At 42.3% G+C, this 20,316-nt stretch overlaps 1 protein-coding gene across 4 annotated transcripts; it reads left to right on the top strand.

Moving 5' to 3' along the window:
* Positions 1 to 4,433: 4,433 nt before the first annotated feature.
* On the top strand, positions 4,434 to 18,890 carry SLC46A3 (solute carrier family 46 member 3). 4 transcript variants are annotated; one of them, XM_086772012.1, is made up of 6 exons: positions 4,434 to 4,510; positions 4,653 to 4,866; positions 11,359 to 12,232; positions 12,652 to 12,735; positions 14,176 to 14,332; positions 16,254 to 18,890. In XM_086772012.1, the coding sequence occupies exons 2-6, from the start codon at positions 4,675 to 4,677 to the stop codon at positions 16,339 to 16,341; spliced, it is 1,395 nt and encodes a 464-aa protein (XP_086628138.1). In that variant the 5' UTR covers positions 4,434 to 4,510; positions 4,653 to 4,674; the 3' UTR covers positions 16,342 to 18,890. The 4 variants fall into 4 exon arrangements, with proteins under 4 accessions (XP_086628138.1, XP_086628139.1, XP_086628141.1 ...); XM_086772015.1 differs by lacking the exon at positions 4,434 to 4,510 and adding an exon at positions 10,473 to 10,593 and having other exon boundaries at positions 4,729 to 4,866; XM_086772013.1 differs by lacking the exon at positions 14,176 to 14,332.
* The last annotated feature ends 1,426 nt before the right edge of the window (positions 18,891 to 20,316 follow it).

The following is a 20,316-nucleotide window of genomic DNA, read 5'->3' on the forward strand; positions in this document are numbered from 1 at the left end:
GAGCTGCAGAATTCTCCTCCACTGAGTCAACTAAACAGAAAAGCCACAGGGTGAAGGGCTTCCAAGAGAAATATCTAAATCTGAGATATGAAATAATGAGAGATGAAGACTGAGGACTTGCAAATACATGAGATTGAGAAGGATGTAACTGAAAAGCAAAAATACTGAATAAATCACATCGTTTGGAAATGACTGCTGTTATGTGGGGTGCACAATGAGAGGCCAGGAGGAAGGTCGGTCTAGTTAGTTTCTCTAATTCAGAGAAAATAAACATATCCTGAGGCCTTACACGTGTCTGATGACTCAAACAAGCACAAATTTTCAGCATAGCACTAAAGACCAGTAACAAGCACCATCTGGCATGGAGACTACAGCCAGTGGTAGTGCTCATGCTGTATCAGAGGGGTTTGGAGCGACACACCTTTTTCAGCCGTACCAGGTCAGTGGGATGTCTTTGCTTGTATGTATTACCTTTCATGCACCTTCTTCCACACCAGATCAACTCAAGTCACATTGTTTCAGATATCCCGGACTGCAAAAAGACAAAAATTTTATTACTGATCACTATCTGTGGCTTTCAGTTACTCCATGGGGCAGGAGGAGGCTCAGACCAAAACGCTTGGCAGTGTGGATGGCGCCAATCGGAGGAGAGAGTGGTGAAGATGTGAGCCTCTCTGCACCCCACTCGCTAGGGCGGATGCCCTTAGCCATGTAAATAGTCAAAGGCCAGGGAATCCATTTTAGGCCCTGAAAATCAGTGATGACCAGCACTGAGTGAAAATCAGTGATATGAACCCTGCACTGGTTTTCTCTGGGTAAGATGATAGTAACAATCTTTCCTTGTCTCTTTTTACAAAAGAGAGGTATTTCAAAACTGTGTGGTTGTATTTGTTGCACACATTTTCCTTATCACATTTTCTTTCAGTCTCATATTTAAATCTTCATTATAATTCTCTGCCGTCAGGCCTTGCATTCAAGCTTCAGCAATCAACTCAGCTGTAATGAAAACAAAACAAACAGTTACATCCAAACCCAGGCGTGCCTCTGCAGAATTACGCAGCTTATTCTCTTCTCCCTTCCCCCAGCAGTACTATTTGGAGAACTTTCTTCATGTATCTCCATTTACCATGCTTGTGGGCAAGATACAGGGTACGCAAGGTTTCTGCAGAGCTGCACTCTGTGCTTCTCTCTTCCTTCTTTAGGTTTCTTTTTAAAATTTATGTTAACCATTCTTCTCAAGATAACTTTGAAAACATGAACTGAATAGAAGTAGATACAGTAATTCTTAATGTCACTCTGTAATCCCTAAACCATTTGTAGAGGGGTAAGGTTCTCCATGATCTCAGTAAATGGTTAATGTGGAAAATTAAAGTCACCTCAATTTTAAAAAGGATTTAACTTCTTAGAAGGCAATTAAAATCAAATTTTACATGACAAGACTATTTATTAAAGCTCTATTATTTTTTTCAGCAAAGAATTTGCTAGAAAAAATGTTTATAGTATTAACAATTTGTGTGTATATATATAAAATTTAAAATTGCCTTTTTTTTTTCAGCAACAAAGTCATCTGAGAATGCAACCGTAGAAATCACTGAATGCCAAGATCTTTCCAGTTAAGTCATCCACAATTCCTTGAAGTACAGAAGACTTTGTTTGAAGATTTCTATCACTGAAGGTAATAATGTCTTTGTCATTTTACCAGTGCTGGTGTGATCTCTCAAAAGTCTCCTAACATTCTGAACTTTGAACTTCATTACATGTCTTCTTTTTTCCATGTCCTGGCACACAAGAACATACCACCTTCAAAGATCAGTAACCTGCTTAGATTTTAAGATTTTTTTCTTTGGAAGCTCAGCAAGTGCTCCCCAAAAGCCTGAGCTCTGCGATGAATACATGCACTCCTTCAATTCTTCACACGTTGAGGATGTCAGTAAACAAACTGTGCAAACCCCAATACTCTAATATTTGGAAATGCTTGGTTTCACAGGACAGGCATCACCTGATCTTAAAAGTTCAATCACATCTATTGCTTTTAGTTCCCTTTGCAAGGGGGGACTGGGAACAAGGGAGGGCCAAATCTGTTCCAGCGCACCTGCGTGAGGCGTACATGTTACCTGTCAGCACTAGAAGATACTCATGAGCAGACTTCAAACTGTTGGACAAAGATAACCAGGTGCTTAGAGGTGCCCAGCTCTTGCTGCAGCCTCACCTCCAGCATTGGTGAGGCCACAACTTTGCTGGAGCCACTTGGCTCTGCCAACCCAAGCCCAAATTTAAACACAGCTACTGGAGGTAGGAAGGACAGAAGCAGAGGACCTCGCCAGAGTGCAGAGCTGGAGTTCTGCTCTTCAGCACTGGGGAGGCTGTCCTGAAGAGATTGCTAGCTAAAACAAGTTTTGCCCAGCAACCTGGCCTGTACCCAGGCACTCGTGTTCATGAGTGACGTGCTCTTCAGCACAGCTGGACCTAGCAAGAAACCTAACACAGCTCTGGACAATATCCACCTGCGGAACAACAGAAAGTCCCTACAGGCTTAAAATCCTTTCTTCACCACATCCAAATAAATGCTAACAGCTGGCTGAGTGACCTGAACAGCCTCCCTCGTCTAGCAGCCTATTTGCATGTAACCCTCACATGATCGTTTTTGCTTTACCTTCTGACAAATAAAACACTGCCACAGGATGAATCAGACTTTGGACCTGGATAGGTTGAGGAGGACAATAACCTCTAGAGTTGATCTCAGGCCAGAGCTGCACTTTTTTTGAATCACTGTCTGGGTGTCTCTGTGAGCAGGCCTATATCCCAGACCAAACCAGCTCAGCATCTGAAGTAAATCATCAGGGCCACTGAGCTTGTACATTGGTTGATCCTATGCTAAGAGACACATGACAGGCCAGTGTTGTCCCTAAATTTGGGACTGAATGACATGTCACATGCCAGTGGAAAAAAAAAAAACAACTTTACTTGAGATCATGTGATCCATGTTACAGTGAATCTGGCTTCAAATCAGTTCATGACAGAACTGAATATTCATGAATATTAATGAATATTCATTAAACTACAGTTCTTGTTTTAAGAGAAAAAGTAAATCAGGCAACCTTTGAAGTTTTGATGTGCTTTTAGCAAGTATGATTTATTCCAATATTTGTAATTGAAAAGCAGTATTTTGGACTGAAAGGAGGTACGTTGGGCTTCTGCTCCCCAACTATGGCACCTCTCCTTGCTGTACCACACCTGTGAAGAGGCCAGAATAATCTCAGCGTCTTAGGATGACAGCACACTGAGGAGAACAAAGAGAGCAGGGGTACTGAAGAGTCTGTCCCAGAGCACCCCACCCCAAAGCAGAGAGAAACCAGCCTCCGTAACTCAACGAGCAGCCACCATCAGTGACCAGACAACGCTTCTGCAGTTTGTACAATAAAACATATCTTGCACTTTTACAGCTCCGATTGCAAGGCGTTCTCCCTGTTGTTTATGTCAACACGGGGAGAAGTTATATGGAAACAGCACAACCGTGGATCTGCACCAGCATGACCTTTCTTGTAGAGTGAAGCGTGTGCCACAGCAGCTGTGCCAAGGAGACAGAAGCCACCACACCTTTCCCCTGACAGAGACTGGCTGGTGACTAACAAACGTGGCTTTGACCCACCCTGACAAGCCAAGAGAGCGTGTGGGAGGGGAGCAGCTATAATAAAACCTCTAAATCGTGTCAATTGAGAGCGGAAAGCGTGGCAGCACGGCGCAGAAACAACCCCCGGAGAGAGCGTGGCTGCGGCAGGCTGAGCACCGGGCAGAGGCAGCTGCAGCCGCAGGTGCAGCCCTACGAGGGTGTTCAACCAGGCCGCGGGCACCGCTGATAGGAAACATCCTCGTTGTGTAACCGGCCAGAGCAAACTCCCTGGCCCGGTAAACACGGAGCGACTGCAATGTTTGGCACACTGCTGCTGCTCGGGGTGAAATCACGAAACTGCTGACTTGTCAGCATTTCCAGCTGCAACCCCATGCGGCATGGGTGCCACCGGAGGGGGCGGGGGGCGACCCTTCTCCTGCCCCCGGGTGAGGGTTGCCCCCAGGCCGCGGAAGAGGCCAGGTCCCCTGGTCCCGCCGAGCCCCCCGCCGCCGGGCCTTCCCCGCTCGGCCCTGCGGCCCGCCCAGGCTCGTCCCTCAGCGCCAAGCCGCAGGCCCGCCCGCCGCAGCGCCCCGCCCGCAGGCCTCCGCGGGGGCTGAGGGACAGCGGGGCGAGATGCCGGCGCCCAGCTGCGTCCTCCCGGCGGCCGCGGCCAGCTGGGAGGCGGTACCGGGGGCGGCAGGGGCGGAGACCACTCCTCCGCGCCGCAGAGGCGAGTGACCTCGCCGTCCCACGTCTCGGTGTCGCGCACCGCTGGCACTGCCTGACCTCGGCCGCGGGCTGGGGCGGGGCGGAGAGGGCGGAGGAGGCGGAGGCTCCGCGGGGCACAGCCCGGTCGAGGCAGGCGGTGGGAGGGGGGCACTGTCAGTGCCGGCAGGGCAGGTGCGCCCGGCTTTGGGCGGGGGGTGCGGGTGGTTGATGGGGTCTCCGGGGCAGGTAGGGGCTGCCAGCAGCCGGGGCGGTGTGCCAAGGAGGTCGGGTGTTTTCCTTTCACGCCATTGCGTTTTGTTGTGTTGCTACGCAGGATTAAACCCCAAACCCCTACAATGAGGAAGGTGCTGTGCGTGGAGCCCGTCATTTTCATCTACATATTTGCGTCTTCCTTGACCAGCCCGCTGGTGCAGCAGTTCATCTACCGGCGGCTGTGGGAAGAGGAGTACAACTCCACCTTCGTCAGCGGCAGCAATGTCACTTACTGCGAGCAGAATAAAAGCAGCCCGGCTTACATCAAGCAGAAGGTAAGAGGAGGAGGGGAATACAATTGTAAATAAACTTGCAGCCATTAAGTGCTGTCTCAATGTAATCTGCTTTTATATAACCTTATGTAACCTTTTATATATAGAAAAAGCGATAGTTTTGTAAACTGCTGTCGCTTTACTGTCTCATTGTCCTTGTGTTGCACTTGCCCAGAGAGGTGGTGGATGCCCCATCCCTGGAAACATTCAAGGCCAGGCTGGATGAGGCTCTGAGCAACCTGATCTCTAGTGGGGGATGTCCCTGCTCCTTGCAGGGGGGTTGGACTAGATGAGCTTTAAAGGTCCCTTCCAACCCAAACCATTCTGTGATTCTCTGATTTCTCTCCTGGAAGATGCTAAGGTAAATTTTAATGGGACTTGAAAGTTATCTGATAGGATCAGGCCCAAACTGGCATTGGGCTGACATTACAAGGGGTACCACTGAAGGCTCCACCTTCCAGTGACAATTGTGCATGTGTTTATGAGCCATCAGTTGTCTTTGTGACTTTGTAAAGTTGAGCAAATGCCCTGTAATTTTCAGGAGTAAGACCTACTTTAGACTACATTAATTTCAGAGGAATTACAAGAATGGAGAATGGGGAAGATTAAAATACAGTGTTTTGTAGTTTTAATATGTGAAAAAAAATTAACTGATCTTAGCACAATATAATTGATGATTTACTGTTCGGAGTGCTAGTCTGCCTTGTTGAAATACAAAGACAGTGAGATGACAGCAACCCATGGTCAATTACATTTTTAGCAGTTTTTCATGGTTCAGCATGCTGGATAGCGAGCTGTTGATCAGAATGTCTTCCTTTGCACTTTCACTGTCATTTTAATGCTACGCTTAAGCAGAGCTAACTGTCAGTTGCCAGCAGAAATAATCGTACTCCATTTTCCTTTTCCCCCTCCCCCCGTTGCTTCGCTCCACATGTCGTATCTCACAGTTCTGCAGTTACAGCTTACAGTTTGGATTTGATTGGTGCACTGATTCAACAGGAAGCTCATCTCTCTTTTTGAGTGTTGTTTTTTTTCCAAAGTGGTGCACTGCTCTGACATGCTCTGTGGCCACAGCTGCTCTATCTAACCTGGGGATGGCAGAGGGAACACACTTCCAGAAGAGGTACAACAGTACCATCCTTGGCAACAACAACTGGCAGTTAGTTTGGATTAGGTGGAACATGAAACCACTGTAGAGTTAGAAAAGTAGATGACTCGGGCTGTGAATTACACAGAAGATGGAGTTATGGAAACAGCTGGCATTCCTCTGTACTGCTGAAGGGGTAGCACCTGAACATTTTCACTCACATCCCAGATTTGAATCACTGATGAGCTGCATGTGCACAAGATTGAACACCTGAGCTTATCTACTTCCTTTGTCATATATAAAAGAATTTTTTTTAATGTTACATGCTTCCATTGAAGATGATCAAAGAAATAATTCAGGATTTTTAGCGTGGATTAGGTTCTTCCTCATGTGACAGAAGCCAGTCTTAGTAGAAAGAATGTGTAAGGTTGATAGAATTGTAGTCCAGCATGCTTTCTGGGCTGACCCATTAGCCAAGGCAGGTAAGTTATGGCACCTATTGGAATTAATTTGGAGGTAATAACCAGTTACTGTTTGGGTAATGCTTGCATGTTACTCCCCCAAAGTGTTTTCTTTAGGATTAGCTCCCCATTTGGTGCTGTGTGGGGGCATTTTGTCATACAGTGCTGTGTCAATGGAAGGAGCAACTCCAGTAAAATCATACGTGGTGCATACAGTTCTAATCACAGAGCCCATTGAGAAACCTACATTTCACAAACATTTCTGCACTTTACATTTGCTGAAACTCCCCAAATTCAACCTGATTTTCAAATTGCAATCACGTATGCTCAGGATGTAAGACTTCATGTTTCTTTTTGCAAAACACTGAAGCAGAGTGCTTAATTTCAGTTGAAGTTTAGATAGTGTCTCTGATTGATGTGGTGGTGAATTCACACATTACAAGTTTTTTTGGTGTAAAGGATACAAAGTGTAATTAACTTGATATTTGAGAATCCTTTAAGACAGTAGTTGAGTAGTGGCCAATAGAACTTCTTGCCAAATTTCCGTTCCCTCCATTTCAGTGACTGCCAACAGGGCATGAGCTTTTGAACAATCATGCTCTTGTCTGGATGTCTCGCCTGCATTTTGATACCACACTTGTTACCATAGTATAAGAATGTAAAATGCTCAAAACACCCATTCGTGTGAGTGGAACCAGGTTTCTGTGCTGCGGAATAGTCCTATGTACGGGGAAAAGAGTAGATCCAAGCAGTCCCAAGCGCTTTGCTGGATATGTGAAGTAGGTGTTCTGGATTTTCCAGAACTGTCAGGAGCGTTCTGTACAGGCCGTGTTTGGTGTTAGCTTTTAGAAGAACATCTCCCGTAACAGTTAATTTAGTGTAAGTCATTCCATTCTGAAAATGGAGAAGCTTTTTACTGATCTCACCTATTTTGAAGCAAAATGTAGAAGGAAATTGAAGACAATAATCACTTGGAGCCTGCAAAAAAGTAAAATATAGTTCAAAATGGATAGTCTTTGCAGCATATAGATTTAATTATTTCTTACAATTTGAAGGAAATTAGTCATTTTATAATAAGATTACTTCAAAGGTAATTTGAATACAAGCTGAAGCATTCCAGTCACTGGCTTGGATTTTTTTTTTTATCAGAGCTATATTATTAATTGGTAAATATTATTTATCATCCAGTTTTTTATTATCCAATTCATGCATATTCCTTTGCTACTCAGTAATATTTTTTTAATTTTATGAGCCTGTCAGTTTAACATCTCCTGTACATTTTTCAGCCTCAGGCACTACACTTCTCCATTAATTTAATCCATATATAAGTGAATTGCTTCTTCATTTTCATTCTTTTAATTTTTAAGTCTTTGAGTTTAAGAATTATTTCTGTCCACCATGAGCATTTTTCAGAGTAGAGTGAATTTGCAGATTGAAAAACTAGACCTTTCTCTTCAAATTTATGTAGTTCCATTGATTTTAGTAGAGTTACATGATTTTAAAGCAGCTGCGGGTTTGACCTATCATTTTCTGTATTCCTTTGCATTGACATTATAAAAAGATGAAGTGTGCAGTTGAGTGCATTATATTCTTAATAGAGTTTTACTGTACTTTTCCTTTTAGTCTTTTATTCAGTAGACAGCAAGCCGTTTATGTCAGCAAGGTTATGGTAATTTGCAGTATATGGTTGTGTAGCCACATTCTTTGTGTTGCACACTTGCTTCCAAAACAATTAAACCCAAGTCTTTGTTGTTGTATTCCTCTAGTTTAACACTTCATTATGGTTTGGCAGTAATATTTGTATTGTATGGTTAATGTGGATTGAGATGATACATAGTAACTTGAAGGATTTCTTTGACGTCTTGAGGTCTTTGAACTTGATGATCCTAGTAAAGAAGCAATGCCTACAACTACGTAGGGTTCTCTTTGTCAGCAGGGGAGGAGTTAAAGATCAGAATATAATTTTCCATCTTGGTTTGTTCAGTCTTCATGGTTTTGACCCTTCCAGGGTGACTACCTTCCAGTAGTACTACCGTCCACTGGTGACTACCCTTCCAGTGCTGGCCAGTGGACAGGACATCATGAATCCTAAGGTAGTCAGACACCACAAGGGAAGTGAGTTAAAGTCTGCAGAGTGTTGGAGATCTTGAGGGCTTTCCTTGAGGGCCTCTGGATCAGTTGAATTTTCCTCTTGCAATAAAACCTGATACCTTGTAAACAAAGAGATTGAACTAGAAACTCGTGGTCTTTTCCCATAAATACAAATATGAATTTATAAAGCATTCAGCAGTTTTTAAAATTGCCCAAAGTACATTCCTGAAAATTCTAGGGTTTTTTCCTCTTTTGGGTGCTATTCAGTGGGGATTATGTTAGCTCCAGAGGAAACACCTGGAACTTGGAATATAGACGGCTTAAATACAGTCTGAGAATGGCTTGGAAAGATGTGCACAGCTGTACCTGGTACTGATCAAAGAGTGCTACCCCAGGCCAAGTCAGTGGGATACCTCAGAAAGCTTGAAGAAAACTTTCAGAGTGATTTTAGTCTCTGCATCTGAAAGTTTATCTTACAAAGGGTTTGTGCAAGTATAGTTACTTCCTTTTCCTCTGCTGCTCTTGTCTCTGATCAGGTGGTGTTCTGGTTTTGTTCAGTGAGGGGGGGCCTAAGGTGGTAGCTTCTGTAGGAAACTGCCAGAAGTCACTCCCCTTTGTTCAGTGGACTCGACCGGGCTTAGGGCTGACCCACTGCTGGCCAAGGCCAAGCCAATTGGTAGCAGAATGTTCCCTCATAATGCCTCTATGATGATGTATTTAAGAAGGGGAAAACAGGAAAAAAAAAAAGAAGAGAAGATGTGAAGCAGCTGAGCGGGAGCAGAGAAGGGGAGGCACAGGCCTCATGGGCCTTGTAGGCCTCACCCTCTGGCCTCGCGCCAGGCGGCCGACTGGGCCCAACTCGGCCCGGCCCGGCTGCAAGAAGTGGAGAGGAGATGAGATGGATGATGTGAAGAGATTCTGAGAGGCATCTGCCAGCCTGTTGTGAAGAACTTTTCTTGTGAGAGGAACGGCTGCAGATGACAAGGTCAGTGAAGAAGGAGGGAGAGTAGTAATGCGGCTCCTGGCCAAGATTCCCCTGCAGCCTGTGGTGACGACCATGGTGGAGCAGGTTGTCCCCCTGCAGCCCATGGAGGTCCATGGAGGAGCAGAGATCCACCTGCAGCCCATGGAGGACCCCACGCCAGAGCAGGTGGATGCCTGAAGGAGGCTGTGGCCCATGGAGGGCCTGCGCTGAGGCAGCTGTTCTGGAGGGACTGCACCCTGTGGAAGAGATGACCCATGCCAGAGCAGTTTCACGAAGGACTGTGGCATAGGGGTGGGACCCCACAACGGAGCAGGGAGGAATGTGAGGAGTTCTTCCCCCGATGATGAAGCAGCAGCATAAAACAATGCGTTATGAACTGACCGTAACCCCCATTCCCTCTTCCCCCCTGTGCTGCTTGGGGAGGGGAAGGTGGTAGAGATGATGTTAAGCTCGGGAAGAGGGAGGGGTGGAGGGAGGTTATCTTGTTTTCTGTCTCATTATCCTGCTGTTTTTAGTAATAAATGAATAGTTTTCCCCAAGTCGAGTCTGTTTTGCCCTTAACGGTAACTTTAAGGATTTTTTTCCTGTCCTTATCTCAAACCTTGAGCTGTTTTTCTTATATTATCTCTCCCTGTTCTCTCGGAGGGTGGGGGGAGTGAGAGAGAGACTGCGTAGTCTGGTCCCGGTCTGGGCTGAACTACGACAGGTGGTTGTCTCTGAACGGGTTGCCATGGCTGCTGTCTGTATAGCCTGCATTGATATATTAAAAGCAAGATCTGAATTAGCTTGCTGAGTGTCATTTAACAACTGGCTTCGTAACAAGATAGTCTTTTTTTTTTCAATTGACTTTTCTTTAGTTCTTTTTTCTACAGCCATTCATTTTCTATTAACTGGTTGTTTTTCAGCTATATCTGATTTTTATCCTTGTGTTAAAAAGAACTCAGAAATTTTTCCCATAATGGTTGTTTAGATTTTATTGTCACAGTGTTAGCTGCTGTTCCTTATGCGAGTACCTGCTGTAGTGTATCTATGGACACATCACTGACTGGGCAGTTTCTGAAGGCAGAGCTTTCCAGTGTTTTAAAAATTAGTTCATTCATGTAACTGTGAGTTGGTATAACTTTTCATGCTGTGTTTCACATTTTTATTATTATTCTCATTTTTATTATTACTATTAGCATTGTACATTGGGATGTCAGAGCAAATTCTGATCTGTTTACTTGCAGGATGTGCTAGTCAGTGAATTGTTTCTTGTAACTATCTCAGCAGGATTATTTGGAAGGAAAAATGATCTCCTGTGAGTACGGAGCATGAGATGTGTTCCTCCATCAAAGACACTGAGCTATAAAATAGGCCCAGTGTCCTTTTGCCATACCCTGTACTGAAGGAGACACTTAAAGTATAAGCACCAGCTCTTTTAAATGCATGCTCAAGAGAATTGTTCTTTTGTTTCCATTGAAATTTCTCTGTCAAGAGTACTAGTAAGGTTGTATTTTAAGATAGAAGTTCTGGCTTAAAATGTAACAAGGGATGTTTGAGGAATATTGAAGGTAAAATTACAAAAGTGGGAGTCTCTGAATATGCAGTTCCTTTGTGTTACCGATTACTGTAATATGCATTCTTATAAACTTACATAATGTACTTTATTTTATTATAGCATAATATATGATAATGTCATGTAATCTTATAAAGTTATATTGTATATTATCTTTTATAATAATTAATTTATAATCTATAAACATGTGCTGCGCTATGCATTATATTGCATGCTAATCGTCATGTAAGTGTAATATTATTATAGACTATATGTTTGGGGATTTCTTTTACAATGTATTATCGTATTTACAATTATTTTTGTTTTCTCGTTGCAGGAAGTTCAAGAAAAAGCCTCTATTTTTAATATGCAGTTGGACTTAACTGGGGCAGTTCCCAGCCTTGTAGTTGCCTTTGTCATTGTAGCTAATGGAGATCGCCAGGGACGCAAAAGGTCTTTAGTTTTACCATCAATGGGAGCTTTGGTTGCTGATATTTGTTTCATTGTAATATCATACTTTTCCTTGACACTCTCTGTCCTGTTTGCGGTTGCATTTATTACTGGACTGTTTGGGAGTATGGCAACTTTCCTTGGAGGAGGCTTTGCTTTTATAGCAGACGTGTGTCATGATGAGAAGCAGAAGACAACGCGAATAGCTGTGGTGGATTTGATTTTTGGAGTTGTATCTGGATTGGCAGGACTGTCATCTGGCTACTTTCTAAGAGGAATAGGCTTTATGTGGACATTTTTGACAGCATCTCTGCTTCATGTTGTTAATATTATCTATATTCTATTTTTTCTGGAAGATACAGTAGGTGAATCTGAATTCCAGCACCAGACACCCCTATCTTGCAAAGAACGTCTGAGAGAGACATTTTCTGGAGTGTATATGCTTTTTAAAACTGCCCCTTATAAAAAGAGAATTTTGATCATTGTGTTACTTTTTACATTTATGACTTACTTGTTTACTATGTTTGGTGGGAGTTCGCTTTTTACACTGTATGAACTGGATGAGCCACTCTGCTGGAACGAAGTATACATTGGATACGGAGCAGCTGCATTCACTTCTGTCTCTCTGACCAGTTTTTTAGGAGTTTACTTATTTTCTAAATGTCTCAAAGATATTTATATTGTCTTCATTGGGATATTTTCTTACATTGGAGGAATTATCATGGCTGCTTTTGCCAAAACTACCCTGCTCATGTTTTTAGGTGAGTTAAGAATCAGTCGTTCCGTGGTCAACAGTATATACAAAAATAGTGCTGTGTTATCTGTAGTGAGTGCAGTTGGTAGATATTGGATGTACCATCTTGAAAGGGTCATAGAGAGGTAAAATGTACAAGGTTAGGTGAGACTGATTTAGGATTTAATTAAAAGATGAAGTGTGTGGAAAGTGAATGGAATTGCTTATGATTTCAGTTTAGTGCAACACAGATATATTGGATTTAATGATTTCTCTCTGCTTGGGTAATTGTTTCTCAGTGCACTTCTGATTTGATTTTTTTTATTGCCTTTTACTGTTTGGGGAACTGACCATTCAAAAGTATGTGACTAATTCATTTGCAATGTATTTGTACAATCCTGGTGGTTTATTAACTCAGTGTCTCATGACTGATTAATTGCTTTCCAGTAAGAGTGCCATCTTTGCTTTGCTTTATGCCTATTCCTGTTCTCCGATCCATGCTGTCAAAAGTGGTTCTCGCTGGTGAACAGGGTGAGTAGAATTTGTTTTTAAACAATACAATAATATGGTATTTTAGAGCAGAGATACACCAAGTTTACCTTTAAACAAACAGATACATATTGGTATTTTAAGACTACTTTTCTTTAAAGTTCATAAAATATGACTCTGTGTCACAGTATTAATGGCTTTTGATTCTGAATTTAATATAAACAACATTGTGTTTAAAAACTACTGCAAGTTTCAACCTTCAAAGGAGATATTGCTCTAAAAATAAAGACCATGGTGAACTTGAAGCAGAGAAATACTCAAGATTTACACAGATTTGATTTCACAAGTGCTTCTACATTCACAAGATTTTGACATGCAGAGGAAGATATATATCTGTTATTTTGTCAGTGTCACACTGAGTAGTTTAAAAAGTAAGCAGTAGGTGGTCAACCTTCAAAGCACTTGAAAATAATTAGACTTGGATCCTGAGCTATGTGCTTCGCTTCATGGGTGCCTGTGGCTGCTTTAACACATCCCAAAAGATGTATTACTGTCCCAAAGTGCTTTCCATATGGAACACAGAAAAAAACATGTCAGACCTCAAAATGTGTCTCTAGTATCCCATATTTTGCTGTAACCAGATTTTTGGTTCTAGAAGCATTCACCTGGGTTGTTTGATTTTATTTTTTAAAAGACATATCTTTATACACTAAAATAAAGGTCTCTTTATACTGAACAATGCTAACATACACCTATGTTTTTGTAGTTTCTTGGCATTCTTTAGGGCTTTGGCTACCTGAGTAGTTTGATGGAGGAATTAGATTGCCTCTTGTCATGCTTTTCTGATTACCTATTGTGATTTTGTTCATGGTCCTGTGAATATGAGTGCAGCTTGGGAAAATGTGCTCTGACACCCATGGGATAGACTGCCATGTCAATGGGTAGTTTGGTGCAAAAAAGGTTGTTTATTTCTTTTGAAAAATAAGGAGGAGATGGTTATGTGCTGAAAAAGCAGTCTTTGTTGGATCAGAGCCTTTTCTGCATATAAGGGTTGCTTAGAGATTAGAAGATTAGAGAGGAAGAAAAATAAAAGGGAAGAGTGAGAATCAAGAGAAGAACTGGAAGGAGTAAAGGATGGAGATGTGCAGAGCATACTTAGTGAGGATGAACAGTTTGAACTTCATGTGATAAGTAGATTCAAGAAAGTAGGTATGGTGATAGAGTAGTAGCACAGAAAAATAGTTTCCATGAGCAAAATCTTGTGGACTTCTTCATTTAAAAAAACAAGTATTTTGCAGGAGTCCCTGCCGAAGACACTTTCATAGCAAAGACATATGATACTCCGGTGCTTATTACTTGCGTTCTTGCTAAAATACTGTAGGTAGATGGATCTTTCAAAACAAGTTTTTAAAACTTTAGTACTTTGAAGGGGGGGTGGTTTTGTTTTGGTTTGTTTGTAATCTGTCTGTTTGTTTTTGGCAGGTGCAGTGTTTGCTTGTATTGCCTGTTTAGAAGTTGTGACTGGCACTATTTCACTCTCAGTTTTTAATATTCTCTATGCAGCTACTGTTGCATGGTTTTCAGGCTTTAGCTTCCTCTTGTCAGCAGGCCTTTGTCTAATTCCACTGGCTGCCCTGTGGTAAGTACAGATCAGGAGGTGCTTCTGACTGCTTTTACTGGTAATTTCTGTTTTGATACGAGCTGAAGCTGAATGTTTTAGTGCAGTAGTTCTCAAATGTCAGTATTTTCTAGTGCGCTGGGCTTCTTTCGCGTGTAGCCTTCCTTCAGGCTTCCACCCAGTTCAGGAGCTGCTTATATCTAACAAGCCTATGGAAAGTACAGGGAGCTGCTAGAAGTGGGGCAAAGCTGAAACAAGGGGACATGGCAGTGTGTTCCCCGGAGGGATCGGATAGGACAGAGGGAGCCCAGGCTATGGGGCACTGGTTTCTCTCAGTGAGGCTTGTGATCAGTCTCTGAGGCGAGTGGCTTCACAGCTGCTGGTAGCTGTAGTTTCCTGGTTTGTCTCTATTCAACACCTACTCCCATGCATCATACTGGAGTTTTCCCATGATCAGCCCTGTCTAGCCCCGATCCAGCTACCTCCCTTCAGCTCCCTGCTGTGAACTTGTCAGCTATTTCCCCCCAAATTGAACTCTACCTTGAATGTACTACTAGTGGGACACACTGCACCTTGACTGCATGTGTGTGCCTTCCCTTGGTTTGAGACCTTTATATTGTCTTTCTTACAGGAAAGCCTTTTATGAAGAACAAAAGTAAGAGATCACTTGAAAGGCATGAGCTTAATTTTGCAGTCTGAGCTCTTCTAGATGCTAATGAGGGTTACAAACATAACCAATCACCCAGTGAATTTAATGGAAAGCTCTCTGTCCTGGTCCTTGGTCATGGGTACCTTGTGACTCAGTGCCATTAAAATCTGTAGAAGATCTGCACAACTTTAAGACCCATATGAATAAACCTCTAGACACTCCTGTAGTATTGGCATCTAATCATATCTAGTGACCACGTAGTAATACTGACAGCGAAATGTCATATTCATGAGTATTCATGAAAGCGAAGTTCACGTTACATTATTTCCAATATAAATGATGTCTTTTTAGGGTGCTGGAACATAGATCTAAATGACAGAAGGATCACTTTTCATTAGATAGATTTATATTCGGGGGGAAAAAGCTGGATTTCTTAAGAGGGTGGTACTCTTGCTGGAGACTTGTATCTTTTTTCCTAATGCGTAGACTTTACCTCAGTCACCTTTTATCTCTACATCAGCTGCATTTTAGGTTTTAAATAGGTAGCGATAATGCTACAGATTTAGAACATTTCACATAATTTCAAGTCTGTGCCTGCCTGACTACAGAGTTTTTACACAGCCTATTCAGAGAAGGTGCACTAATGGTAACTTAAGACTGAGGTAGTGATGGGTCTCACACCCGAGGGAATTGAAGCAAAGGGGTCTTGCATATGTGTGGAGAATACTTTTCAGTAAAGTAATAAAAAAATGAGGAATTCAGTTATATTAACAAAGGCCCAGTAAATACTTGTTTTATTAAATATTACTTTTAGTTTAGTTCAGTCCTGTATGGTAGAGAAAGTTTCTGTTAAGACAGCACTCTCTTCTGTGCAAAAGGTAACAGGTACTTGCCATCAATTAGTCCATCCTGCTGTCAGGACTGTAGTTCATCATCATTATAAATTTTTGGAAGTTATTTTTCTTTTCCTTCTGTCATTAGTGTCTCAGATATCCCACCCTTTGAATAACCTTTCTCTAAAATCTTTCTTTTGAGTGTCATGCAATGTTACTACTTGAGAGCAGAAAGGGTTGTTTTTCCAGTCTGTACTTATCAAAGACAGCCATAATGATTTTGTCTATTTTGTGTAATAAGTGCAAGTACTGTCACTGCTTTTGTTTACTAAGATCCATGAAGAGCTTTGTGCCACGGAAAATGGCTGTAGCAGAGTTATCGGATGTGTTTGCGGGTGCTGAATCAGCATGCTATACTTTGCTGTCTCTGCTAAAGATACCTCTTATCTGTGTCTTACAGCTGGCTTCTGTGCACAAGCTGGAATGGGGAGGACTTGGCTCTGCTTGTACCTGAAGAAGTATCCAGCATAGAGAGCACTGATAGTTGAACAAAGGATTCACCTACCTAGGTTTTCTAATCTGACATGCAGTGGCAGAGACCGTTACATCATAGAGACCATAGAGATAACACAACAGTTGCAGAAGCAATCTCAAAGTGGCCCTGCAACAAATAAGCACTAAAGTGGTAGCATTCTTTATCCAGTCTCTTTTTCGCGCTTGATTAAAGCTAGCTCTTAGACTTAACTATGCAAATAGGCTGGCTGGCAATGGAGATTTTAATGCTACTTTCAGCATCAAGAAAAAAAATAAGGTAGAGTGATACTCTTTCCACTCACCCTGTCTCAAGTTTGAGAACGTCAGCTGTGGATTGTGATACATCTTGTGTCATTCTAAGTGGGGCGACAGAGATAAGCTTATCAACTCAGAGGGTGCTGGCAATTCTGCTGAAGCCAGTGGAGCTCGTGCCAGCTGAGGATGCAGTTCACAGTCCACTGTGTACATCTTAAAAGGCCTGTCTTAATGATGAAGCCCCCAAACTTGCCTAAAATTACTAAACTAAAAGGTACTTTTTTTCAGAAAGCAACCAAACTGGAGGCAGTACTTGCGCCTGCTGTAAGCAGACTTACTGCTCTGCAGTTAGCACAAAGTGTTTGTGCAAGTTTAATGTATGATGTGTGGACCTTGCCTGTGACTTAGTTCTTAAAATGGATTTTCACACAGAACCATCATACTTAGAAAATTTCCAGCTTGCAGTGTGAAGTTAGGCCTATGCCTACGTTTTGCAGAAGCCATATTGCATATTTATTTTTATCATTTTACATATATTAGGGACTGCATACAGACACCTCTATTTTTTGTCCCATAGATAGTTAAGTTGGCTGTACTTACCTTAAATGTTTCTTCTAGTGAAAGGCTGGAATAGCATTTCTTTTCAGTGGATCTTTGATTATTTTTTTAACAACTCTGAAGTGAGGTGACCAAATCTGAATTATGCATCTAATCATCTTGCAATGAATGTAGCATAATTCATGAGCACTTTAACAGCATTTCTTATCTTCAAAGCACTTTACAAACGGTATTAAGAACCTCTTTCCATAATAGATATTATCCTCCCTGTTGCAGAGAGAAAGCAACAGAGAAGACAAGTGACTTGCCCAGGGCCACAGTGCAAATTGGTGAGATTACCAAAATTAGAAATCAATTTCTGCATTGACTCTTGATTTTTTTTGTTTGAGATCTTTAGGTAGAAATTACCCAGAGTATTAGCTTCTGCAAGACACAGCACAGGTGTTAAGGGCCACTCCCATGTTTTTTTTCAGAGAGTTGAATAACTAATACTGTTCTGATCCCTGAAAGTACAGGTAGGTTGTACAGGACTCTCTTCCCGCAAAACAGATTGAGTAGAGAAATCAAAGTAATGTAAAGTGGTTGACATTGACAGCAGGAAAACTCTAGGAAAGCAACTGTGATGTGGGAACTGACTTCACACACACATAGGACAAAAATGATGACAGACATCGCATGTGCTGTATAACCAATGATCTACTACAGCAATTAATGTCCATCGTATGAACAGAGTACTTCTAGAGAGCTGCTCCGTGGTACTCCAAAAACATTCGTACCACATCATGATACTATTTTAGATCCTTTTTGTTTGAACAACAGCATTGTTTCCAAACTACATATTGTGATTGCCAAGAAGCTTGGAAGAGGGTTCAAGTAAGGTGAAGGAGAGTTTACACAATCCAGACCATTACCTGCCCATTAGTGGTGAAAACAGTTTGGTTTATCCAGGACAGAGGGAATTAATATTTACACAGCTAACAGCTATAGCCAGCTCTTCCACTTCTGTCCTGGGCTACCAAGGCTGTTGTTGGCAATTAAAAATCATTAGCTTTTCCTAGCTGGTTTAGACACTAGCCAGTAAATAAAACAGCTTAACTCTCCCCCCTTGAGGTGCCCAAGTTGCTGTCAACTTGTTGGAGAAGCAAGCCAAGTTTTACAATAATCAGTGGGTCCAAAACATAGTGAATACATGTAGAGAAATTAAAAAAACACTGATGTAAAGGATTTCGGCACAAAGATTACATTGTGTTCCCTGCCTCTTCATTACGTAGTTATGTAAGGCTTTAAGAAATTAACTGTTTCACACAAAACTGTCTGGAAAAAGTAAAGCAAATTAAGGGGTATGTGCCTTCACTTCTCTCCTTCAATGCGCACCTCTGCAAGCACTTGGAAGGTAGCAACAAAGCAGGCCTGTTCCACAGTGTCTCTGTCAGTCCAAATCAGAACAAGCACGTACACTTGTGGAATGGCTTTGTTATGGTTTCATTTTGCTGTACAAAGTACTTGCAGGTTGCAAAGTATTTCTGGAAGACACAGCATTTAGAACTGCCTTTATTTAGATCAAAACAGATGATGAAGGCTATGAACTGTGGTTTTCAAAGTGCCTAGCACAGGGCAAGCTGAGGAAAGCAGGTACTAATGCACTTTAAAATTATTAAATCAAAATCTTACAAGTTTATAATAGTTGCTGTATTCATATACAACTGCAAATTATTTTGAAATAAAATAACACAGTTAGAGTTTTTTTTAACTCTATGTTGTATTTGTCGTTCTTGCTTTGTTTTTTGACAAATTGCCCATGGGATGGCTGATGGAGGATTGTCTGTGTAAACAGAAGCAGCAGCACTATGCTATCATCTATTTCTTGCGGTCATAACAAACAAATGACAGTGCAGGAAAATGTGCTTTTGCCTCCCTCCTGCGCTTGGGGAAAGGAAAGGATGCTGCCCAGAACACCAGCACCAAGAGGAGGCTGGGAATCGCAGAGCAGGGACAGCACTGCTGTCAGCAACAAGTCAGTGTCGGGGCTTGCATTGCTGCTGTCAGACCAGTGGATCTGCACGCACCTTCCTCCCCATGCCCAGGTTGGGTCCAGTGCAAAACCAAGGCTGGGTCTGTCCCAGCTCCACTTGTCAGCACACCGTGCTTCACGTGCCTCCACAGGTTGCTACTTGCAACACCTGCCTTACAAAATGAGGTTTGCATGAAATGGGGAAGAAGGGGCTGGGCCAGGTAGATCAGTCCCCAGCCCAACTCATGGCAACACTGAGCAAGTGCAATCTTTCCTTTTTATCTCACAAGCTCTTTGCCTCAGTCCTGTTTGGCTCCTGTTACTCTACTAAAAGCATAAATTCTTGCAGGTGCCTCCTACATGCACCATTTGCTTTCCAGCCTGGCTAACCCCTAAAATTAGCTTCCTTGCTCTGAATATGGCTTGATCTCACCCAAAATGATTATTATAAAGAATACTAATCCTTCAACAAAACCACCTCAAAATTACATCCAGCCTCCTAATCTGTGTCTACTCTTTGCTGCAGTAATGAGAAACTCTACTAAATTACTTGTTTTAATATAGTTTTGCTCAGACACAATAGACATCCTTCAGCCAACACCAAGAAATGCCGGCTAGCTGAGGCGGGGAGCTACAAAGTACCAGTAACTGTGTACAACTATGGGATGGCTCCCTGTTTTCTGCAACTCTATTCCTGGAACAGTGCTGGTAGGAAGGCTGACCTCAATCCCCCTAAAAGTCAATGCTCATATCTTAAATTGTCCCGGGCTTGGCCAGGTAATCCCTCAGCCTTTCTGGCCTGAGCCTACAGCAACACAAAGCCTGCTGCACCCCAAGCTTGCTTTATACCAACAGTTTACTTTTACTGTATACAAAACTGCCAATAAGCTTGTCAGGTATAAAATAGCAGGCAATCCTGATATTTAATAAAGTGCATCAGCTCACAGAAAAATCAGGCCAGCTATGGAAAACAAAACAGTGAGTAGGTCTATGCTTGCATGTTCCATTTATTGGTCCTATCACTACAGCAAAAAGTACTAGAGAGGCCTTAGCTGGTCATCGTACAAGCCTCTAATCTCTGCAACTCAAGTGAAAGGGTTTTAGAAGCTTCACTTCTGAAATGAGACAAGTTTAAATATAAAACCAAATAAGACCACCAGTAAAG

Source organism: Chlamydotis macqueenii, chromosome 1 (assembly GCF_036417535.1).
Source record: "Chlamydotis macqueenii isolate bChlMac1 chromosome 1, bChlMac1.mat, whole genome shotgun sequence".
Taxonomy (NCBI): Eukaryota; Metazoa; Chordata; class Aves; order Otidiformes; family Otididae; genus Chlamydotis; species Chlamydotis macqueenii.